General features: G+C 25.3%; 1 protein-coding gene across 1 annotated transcript in view; it reads left to right on the top strand.

Annotated features, from left to right (window-relative positions):
- Positions 1 to 10,109, top strand: part of LOC107446571 (zinc finger protein 330 homolog Noa36) — a gene marked incomplete in the record, with an annotated part of 12,850 nt that extends 2,741 nt beyond the window's left edge. Inside the window, 7 exon segments of the mRNA XM_071184972.1 lie at positions 1,868 to 1,947; positions 3,826 to 3,952; positions 4,793 to 4,897; positions 5,729 to 5,775; positions 6,375 to 6,492; positions 6,573 to 6,659; positions 9,825 to 10,109. Of these exon segments, the coding sequence (XP_071041073.1) occupies positions 1,868 to 1,947; positions 3,826 to 3,952; positions 4,793 to 4,897; positions 5,729 to 5,775; positions 6,375 to 6,492; positions 6,573 to 6,659; positions 9,825 to 9,982 (722 nt within the window).
- Positions 10,110 to 10,424: the final 315 nt, after the last annotated feature.

The following is a 10,424-nucleotide window of genomic DNA, read 5'->3' as shown; positions in this document are numbered from 1 at the left end:
CGTCTTTGCTTCAAATCCCCATAATAATTCAGCAAGCTCATCTTGCAGGTTGATGTCCACATTTTCAATTTGAGCAGAAAATGGCACAATAATCCAATCAGGGATGTCAATGTTTTCCAAATCAACAAAGCGCAGTTTAAAATCGTCGCTCAATTTTTGAAGATTGCCTGTATATATTTCCGAGTCTTCTTCTTTTATTTCTAATTGTCATTTATCTGAAAAATACTGATAATCCTACGACCAATGGACCCTTCCGGTTCGGATTGACCCCCATTCGATTCCCTGGCTCAGATCGGGCCCCGCTTATGTTAAATAGACCCCTGGAGTCTTTATAGACCACTTTGGCGAACTCTGACTTAGGGCTATTGAGATTATCTCTACTACTTTATGTGAAGCATTCTTTAAATAAAATAAACAAATTTTCTAATGTTAATTTGATTTTAAGAAGCAGAGTCTTGCGTAAATTAAGATAAACTACAGCATAAAGCATAAATACTGCCACATAACACACATACTGTAGCCATGGTTTCCATCCTATTTTTATTAATTTCTGCCTTTTTACTATAGCTTTTTTTATTATTTTCTGCTTTTTTACCCTTTCAAAACTACAAAGCTTAGATATACTATGTTTACTCATTTTTCACATTTCATAGAGAGTTTTAAAAATTAAATGACTAAAGCATGGAAGATTTTGATAAATCGATTTTTTTCATAGTTTTTTTTTCCTTTTGCATTAATAAACTAACTATTTTAAGCACATGAAATAACATGAAATAATGCTTCAATTATTAAAAAATTATTAGTATAACAAATCAGTGTATTATTATAAGATTATGAAAGTAATTCTTAGTGATAATATAAACTTTAATTAAACATGACATTTAAAATCACAAATGGTAAAAGATTAATGAAAGTTTTAGAATTTTATTTTAAAACTATCATTGTACAGCCAGCTCAAAGTTGATTTTGCGACTACAACTCTGTAACCTTGTAATTTTGAACTCAATTTAGAAGACAAGGAAACTCTTGGGGACTTTGAACTTGGAGGGCTTTGTGACCCCCAACAGATTTAGGGTGCACCAGTCACCATTTAATACACAAGGATTCTTCAGTCTGCTGGGTTATGGTTATGCAGTTTAACATTTAGGTCATGCAGTTTAATAATTACTATACGATAGCAATAGAAGTCAGCTTGTTACTGCTAATGTGATTTACAAAACCAGGGTTAATTTTTTCAATTATTATTTAAAATTCTAAAAATTTCAGTTATTTTATTTTTTGAAAACTGTTTATTTAATTACACCAACTGAACATTTATTTTGTTGCAGTTAAAAAAGAACACTGAGAAGAATTCATTATTTTATTTTGTTTGTTAAAAAATTTTAATGAAGCATTTTTGTTCTTTAAGACTGGCTTTCTTAATTCACTACATCGTATTACTGGAAAAGTTCTTAATACTCATATTGTATATTACTTTTTATTTAAAAAAATTTTAAAAGAAAGCTTTGTATTATTAATTTATCGAGAAATGGAATGCCTCTGAATAATTGTACTTTGAAGTATTTTAGTTATTCAATATGAGCTTTGTTTAGACATTTTCAATTCCATGGGCTCAAAAAAAAATCATTTTTAACTTTGTATTCTACATCCCTTTATTAAAAAAGTATGATAATAAATTACAATAAGTAATTGAAATGGTTATGATTTGCATTTTTTTTAAAAGATAAATAAGAAATTTTGGTTTTATCTATGTTTTAATTCATCATCCTAATACTGCAATGTTCTGTGGTAAAAAATAAAAACTGTTAAATTTACAATGTAAGTATGTCATGACCTGATATAAAAATAATATTTTAAAATTTTATAGGTAAAATCAAATGTATGCTGAAAACTGGAGACTGTGTTGTCAAACATCCTGGCATATATGCAACTGGTATGGGCATGGTGGTAAGATTTTTTTTTACCTTAGGCTACTTATTGGAATAGAAAAATGTCTAAGAAAGCCCTTTTTGTATTTCTAATGATAATTGTTTTAATAAACAATAGCTATTTTTAAAAAGGAAATCTCTGTAAGGTTAAATCTGCTATATTTCAAAATCTAATTCACAAAAATGGTATCTTTACTGTAAAGTATGTTAAACCAATATTTTAACAAAAATCGTTTTCACTGTTTTATTATTACACGGGGGAAATAATTTAATACGCTTGGACAAAAAATTACAATGTGGGTTACAATTTGTAGAAAAATTGAAATTTTAGTGTTAAGTAAGAATAGAATAGGAAACAAGTTGAGAGATATTAAAAAGTAAATCAAAAATATGAAAACTGCAAATGAGTTACTGTGTATTTATTCTACTATAAAGGCAATTGCTAAATTATGTGTTTAATCACTCCTAAACTGACACTTGTAAAATGTTTACTTTAAATATGTATATGAACATATTCCTCTTTCAATTTCAGATAAAAGAGATTTTTTCAGTTGTTAAAAATTCAATGCTGTTCTTCTATTGAATTGACAAATATATACTAAATCATCTAATAATAAATAAGTTTTGTAATTTGTTAAACTTTCAATTTACACATGTTTATTGTATTTATTTTTAATGGTATCAAAATAACCATTGATAGCTCCCAATTTTTATTTTCTTTTTTTTTAACGCTACTATTTATATACAATTCTGTATTTATTTTGTTCTAAAATAAATATACAAGCTAAATATTCTAACCATAATAAAATTATAAATGTTTTTTTTTTTTCATTCTGTCTTTTATAAATAATTACAACAAAAGTTTTTTTCATTTATTTTAACATTCAAAGAAAAGGAATTTGATATAATTTCAATGGGTATAAAACTCTTCATTGTCCTTCAAATTTTAAACATTTGGTTAACTTTTATTATGTAAGTTAGTTCTTTTTTTCTTCTTTAACTGACAAATACTTTTCGGTGTACTTTATTCTAACGTTTAAAACTTTTCACCAGATAAATTTAAAATTTATGTTTTTGCTATTCATACGTGTACATAGTGAGAAAACTAGTTGTTTAACCCTTTAACAGGCTATTTATCTCTAGTAAAGGCAAACTAAAATATTTTTGGAATCAAAATTGATACCAAAAACAAAAATTCATTTAGCTTATTAGATGAAATGTTGAAAACATTTTTTTTTTAATTTACAAAACAAATTTTATGAATGCTATAAACTTAAAATAGAATATATTATATCTTTTTATATATTTTCCAAGTCTGACATATATTCACCAATTTTATTCAAGCGTACTTCATCAGAGCTGAAGTCCTTACAAATGAATGCACAAATTAATATTGGTAAATAGTTTACCATGAACTTCTAAAATTGATGTTAAAAATACCAACTACAGCTTTAGAAAGAGCTAATCCATTTTAGGCTAAACATAGAAATTTAATAAAATGTGGTATTATATTTATTAAAATATGCTTAAAAAACTTTTATTTAATCTCAAATGAAATAATTATACATTTTCAAACAGTTGCATTTGTCAATAAGCATCTCAAGTTAAGATACTAGTGAAGTTTAAAAATTTCTCAATAGGAAGTGTTTACTCCAATTGAGTTGCTAATATTTTATAGATGTCTTCAGAACCCTTGACAATTGCAGAAAAATAAAGTTAGTGTGAAATATGTATCACGGTTTTAATAAAAAAATATTTATTGAAATAGTGAGTTTACACACCTTTGGCCGAAAATTTGTTAAAAATGCTTTTTTAATATTTTGTATTTAAATTTCCCTTTCCTTAAAGGAGCTGTACTATTGATATTTGTATAAATTGTTTAATTTTGTGTTTCCAGGGTGCTATTTGTGATTTCTGTGAAGCTTGGGTATGCCATGGTAAAAAATGTCTCACAACTCATGCATGCAACTGTCCACTACAAGATGCTCTTTGTGCTGAGTGTCAAAGAGGTGTCTGGGATCATGGTAATGTCTTCAACACAAATTCAACTAGCTATTTATATTAGTATTTAATGTGTTTATACAATAAGAATTGTCAATATTACTTTTTTTTTCTTTGACATTTGCATTTTCTAAAATTTAGCATTATGTTGTGTATTTTTTTTTAACTTAACCATACATTTTATAAAGGACTAATTGAACCACTATAAAGATTTTAATGATTATAACTCCAACCAAATATAATTTCACAATAAAGATTATAATTCCAATCAAACAGGTGAAATAATGCTTACTGGAAAGATAATAACACAAAGTCTTTAAAAACTAAACAACTAATTTATTGGCTTCTCATCATTACGAAGCCACACAAGAATTCAGTGTAAACATCAAACAAATATTAGTATAGTCGTTAAAAATAGTTTGGTGAATTCTCCCATGAATTACAAAAACTCAACAAGGTACCTTTAGGACAAGATTTTTATTAGCCTCAGAGCTTTTCCATCCTGTAAGATCATGTGGGAAATAGATGAGACTGAAACTGAAAGTAGCATAAAGCCACAGTTTCATCATTCTTTCTGCATTCAAGTAAGTTTTCATCCTGCGTTCATGAATGGAATTTGAAAGGAAAAAAAAATTTCTTAGAGGTGTCTGTCAAAAATCCAGTTTTCCTATTTGTTATTCTTTAAAAAGATTGCACATTGAGGAGAAATTTCTGTCCAAACTTGTCGAATTGTGAAATGTTTTTTTGATTAGAAAGAATTGTTTAAAATTAATATATACATTTGTGATACATATTTTGCTTATGTTACTATGCTGTAAACAGGAATTTCTATTGAATTGTCATTAATATTTACACTTCTGCAGGTGGTCGTGTTTATAAATGTTCATTTTGTGACTCATATCTGTGTGAAGATGATCAATTTGAACATCAAGCCAGCTGTCAATTTTTAGAATCCGAAACACTTAAATGTAAGTAACACTTTAACTATTATTTTAAAAGCTAGTGTAATACTTCTTTTATTCAGGGGGTTATAATCCCCCTTGGGTGTGCCAATTCTCATTGCAGAAAAATACACTTTTATAAATAATGTAATTGTTATAAGGTGTTATAATTGTAAAAATTCAACACAATCTAAAAAAATTTAATTGCATACTTGTACTTAGTTTAACACATTAGAATTGACTTTTAAATATTAGAAAGATAAAAAGCAAAGAAATAAACTCACTTTCATAATTTTTTGTAATAATAAAAAATTTTCTTTTTCAATCGAGTATCTTTATTATTGCTTTTTATGAAATTCATTCTCATCAAAACAATGTTCTTTGCTTCAAAACTTTATTAAATGTAGCAAATTCTTACATCATTCTAGATACCTGTATGAACATAATCATTCTAGATAAGTGTATGATAAATGTAAGATTTTTTTATTTTAATGTATCAATAAATTAATTCTTAAAGTAACCGTCGAAAAATAAGATTTTAGAGAGCATTTAGAAGTAAACCAGAACTCATTAGCTTTCTTGTGAAAGAGAAAATGCTGAAATTTTTATCACAAACCCTACATTACTTATTTCATTATTTACGAAAACTCTATTGAAACTATTTTTAGCACGCTTACCAAAGAAATGAAGAATGTTTGTAACACATTGTAAGTTGCTGAAATTTAAATGTTAGCAGGCATAATCTTGATTTAAAAATCTTTTAAAAAAAAAAAAAAAAAGCTCTGCTTTATATTAAATACCTTAGTAAATAAAGTAATGGTTATTCATTAGTGTTTTAATTTAAGTTTTTTTTTTCAGGTCAATCATGTAATAGGCTTGGCCAATACTCCTGTTTACGATGCAAGGTTATGATAGTTTATTTTATTTTTATATGTGATTTTTTATACAATTGAAATTTATATTTATTTGTTGAATTCTATTTGCACCTAAATACCAAGTTTCGTCTAAAGTTAATTTTTTCAACAAAACATTATTCAATAAAAAGTAAATTAATAAGTAAATTTCAATTATATCAATAAGGCAGCTTCAGTAAGTAAACCCTTAAAAAATCTCTGAATTTTTAATTTTAATGCTGAAAGAAAGGGGATTATTTTTATTATTAATATCATTATTCTTATTTAAGTGCAAAAGTCTGTGAATTTTGAAAATTTTCAGAGTCATAGTAATTCTGTCAGCTTTTTTTTGTTTTTTTTTTTTTTTTTTTTAATTTTATTAGTTGAAAATGTAATGTAACTTGATTGTAATATTAATGTATTGACACTTAATATATATATGTATTATAATGTTAATGTATTAATACTTAATCACATTCATTATGTATATTATTTTTAAGATTTATTTAATAATTCAAAAAACTATTTTTTTTTTCATTCATTTTGTTTTATTAAACACAAATGAAAGTTTATCTTCAATGAAATTTAACAGACTCTATGCTTATATTTAGACATGTTATTGTGAAGATCATGTTAAGAGAAAAGGTTTTAAGTATGAAAAAAATCAGCCAATCCCCTGTCCAAAATGTAATTATGACACTCAACAAACAAAAGACCTCAGTATGTCAAGTAAGTTTGATTTTGATTTTTAAGCCATTCTTAAGTGTTAAGCTTTTAAATATTAAGTTAATTATAAATTTTTTCTGCAGTTAGGAAACATGATTATGGCAGGCAAGCTACTGGAGAGAATGGTTATAGTGATGATGAAGGTGCATCTGGTTATGGTGACTATTCAGGTATTGTTTTTATTTTGAATTTAGACTTTAACTTATTCAGGGCTCTTAGTTGCCCTTTTTTTCCTGATAAAAAATATTTTGCCCTTATTTGTCATAATTTTTAACCCCTGATGCTCCTAATTATTTTTGTTTGTTCAGAACATCTCATTTTCTATTAATACAATTGTTAATTTTAAAATATGTAATTGATTTGTATAATTGAAAGATTAAAAGAAGGTATCTTAGTTGTCCTTTTCTTTCCTGGTAAAAAATATTTTGCCCTTATTTATCATGATTTTCATCTTTTAGCCCTGATGCTCCTAATTATTTTTGTTTGTTCAGAACATCTCATTTTCTATGAATACAAATGTGAATTTTAAAATATGTAATTGATTTGTATAGTTGAAAGATTTGGATATTTGATCCAACATCTTTTTTTTTTTTTTTAATAATGTAGGAGAAAAGATAAAATTTGATATTTCAAAATTAGGGGCAATATTCTTCCCCGCAGTATTAAATTTTTCAAATTTTTTCCGTATTCAGTAATTTTATCACACAATTAACAGTTTATTACTATTAATATACTCAATTAACTATTTTAAACAATGAAATTTTTATGATACCGAATTCAAAGGTGAATTGTCTGTTTATTAATTTCTGAACATACAATATCAAGCTCACAATTACTGATTCATCAATTTCATTTGATTTTAAAAATGATTGATTCCAATCAATAATAAATTAATTATTAGCAGAATTATTAAATAGTGAATTGAGGGTTCATCGTCTAAATTCCTTTTGTACAAAAATGAAAAGTTGCATTTTCACTTTAAGATTATTGAAGCCCTACTTTAAAATCATTTAATTCATGAAGTCTCGAAATTTTGTTATAAATTTCAATTAAGTATTGATATAAAAAATATTCCTTTTTTTATGTATTATATATATATATTAATCTGAAACCATTATGAGTTGTTTAGTGCTCCATTAATACTATTACGCTAGAAGCTGTTAAAACTCTCTATTGTTATCCAAGTAAATTAAAAATAGTACATTTTATTGCTCTTATGCAATAAAATTCATTGAATCATATAATTTCGAAACCCCAGATGAAATGTTAGTTTTAATGTTTGATAAATCTGTATTTTTAATTCTAGGAAACTTTCGTTTCCCAATCGTTAAGTTGATCTTAAAATAATAATAATCACAGTTTTCCAAATTTTCTGTTAAAAAATTTTAACAAAAATTTCAGCTAACACTGCAAAGATTTATTTTTTGTCATGGCTAAGTGGAAAATTAGACTTTTACTCTCTAGAAAACCTTAATTTTACCCCTAAACTTTTTTTAGTATTCTTTGTTGCATTTTTTTAAATATTATAATTACATCAAGTAAAAATTACGTAACTTTTTCATTAATAATAGAAATAAAACTTTTAAATTAATTGTAGTTATTTTTAAAGTCACATTTTAAGAGTAAATGAAATTTATTTTTTGTATTGCTTTGTTTTATATTAATGATAAATGAATTTGTTAAGGAATTCAGGGTTTCCACAGGCGACTAAAATGCAACTATTTGCAACTATTTTTGGCATGAGGTGACTATGGCAACTTTATTTGCCTGAAAAGGCTAAAAAAAAAAACAACTATTTTCAGGAATAGGAGATTATTTGGAGACTTTTCTGTACTCCTAGCGATGTTTTTCAAACACAGTTTATTTTATTTGTTTGTAAGGAAGAGCCAGAGATATACTTTATAAGCTTATATTCATGATTANATATATATATATATATTGATCTAAAACTATTGTGAGTTGTTCAATTCTCCATTAATACTATTATGCTAGAAGCTGTTAAAACTCTCTTTTGTTATCCAAGTAAATTAAAAATAGTATATTTTATTACTCTTGTGCAATAAAATTTGTTGAATCATATAATTTCGAAACCCCCGATGAAATGTTAGTTTTAATGTTTGATAAATCTATATTTTTAATTCTAGGAAACTTTGGTTTCCCAATCATTAAGTTGATCTTAAAGTAGTAATAATCTCAGTTTTCCAAATTTTCTGTTAACAAATTAAGAAAATTATTCAGCTAACACTGCAGATTTATTTTTTGTCATGGCTAAGTGGAAAATTAGACTTTTACTCTCTAGAAAACCTTTATTTCACGCCTAAACTTTTTTTTTGTATTCTTTGTTAAATTTTTTTAAATAATATTTATTACATCAAGTAAAAAATACGTAACTTTTTTATTAATAATAGAAATAAAACTTTTAAATTAATTGTAGTTATTTTTAAAGTCACCTTTTAAGAGTAAATGAAATTTATTTTTTGTATTGCTTCGTTTCATATTAATGATACATGAAGTTGTTAAGGAATATAATCCAATGCTTTTTAAGATTAAGTTAAATAAGACTATTTAATTATATTGAAAAATAAAATAAAAAATTAACTTAGAAAGTATATAATAGAAGATCTCGTAGAACAACTTAACATTTGTTAGGGTAAATTTTAACAACCTGTGCTTAGTTCAATGTTTTTAAACTTTTCTTCTCCTTAAAAGAAACAAAAGAATGAACATTTAAATTGTTTTTACTCCTGTAATACATTGTTAAAAATGTTTTGTAGACCATGTTTAATTCAAATACAATAAAAAAGTTCAATCATATATGATAAAACTTGATTTCACTAGCTCTAATATAATTCTGAAATTATTTAGTTTCTTTATTATTATTATAAGTTTGTTTCCAATTTTTATAAAATTTTAAGTTTCTTAATACATATTTGATCGATTTTATTTACTAAATCTTAAACCTTAGTGCACACTCAACATTAAAAAAAAATTATAGCTTAACTATTCATTGTTTCTAACTAATAATCCTCTGGCATCAAATATGATTTCTTCTGAACTTCAACTAGGTTGCTTTCCTATTTATTAGCCTACTCCTTATGTACCTACTTCTATTTCATGTTTTTATTTCATAAGGGAAGGGAACAAAAAGGTAAAGCTTCAAATTCCGTTAAAATTTATTCTGGTGCATTTAAAAAATTTTAAGGGAAAAAAAAAGATTTATCATTAAAAAAAGTATTATTTTGCTTTTTGTTATCCTGCAAATATTTCATAACTACAATTTTTTATGCTCGACATATTTTATGATCAATCTCAGTTTGCATTATTTCTGTTTGAAGGTGGCTACAATAATTATGATGAAGATTATGACTATGGTAATTATTCTTCTAATGACGATGATGAAGAAGATGAGGACGATGATGATGATGAAGATGATGATGAAGAAGAAGAGGAAGAGAAAGAGGAAAAAGATTCTGATAAAAAGGAAAAAACTTAATCAATTTTTCTCTGTTATGTATTTATATAATTTTCAAAAAAAAAATCTTAATAAATATTTATTTTTATGAATTAGATATTTATTGATTGTGAAAAATGGATAATAAATTGCGACTTAATTTTCTTTATTTCCAAGCTTTTTATTTCTAAGACTCATTATTTTCAGTTACTTATCCGAAAGGATAATCTTATTTATTTTTATTGGTTTTAAATAAATTCAACTATTTTTACATGCTTTTTTTTTCTTTGAGTGATTGTCTTCTGCATTTGTTACATTAAGCAAAATTTTCTCCTATATGTCATATGTTATTTTATGAGAGGTTACCCACAATTTTTAAACAAAAATTGCATGTCCAACTAGAAATGAGCCCTAAAAACAAAAACAAATGGTTAATTTTACGAAAAGATATCTTGTTAATTAAATCTATTTAATAGTTTTTAGG

This window comes from Parasteatoda tepidariorum, chromosome 9, assembly GCF_043381705.1.
Source record: "Parasteatoda tepidariorum isolate YZ-2023 chromosome 9, CAS_Ptep_4.0, whole genome shotgun sequence".
Classification (NCBI taxonomy): Eukaryota; Metazoa; Arthropoda; class Arachnida; order Araneae; family Theridiidae; genus Parasteatoda; species Parasteatoda tepidariorum.
The sequence above is the reverse complement of the archived record's forward strand: the minus strand, read 5'-3'. Positions and strand labels throughout refer to the sequence as shown.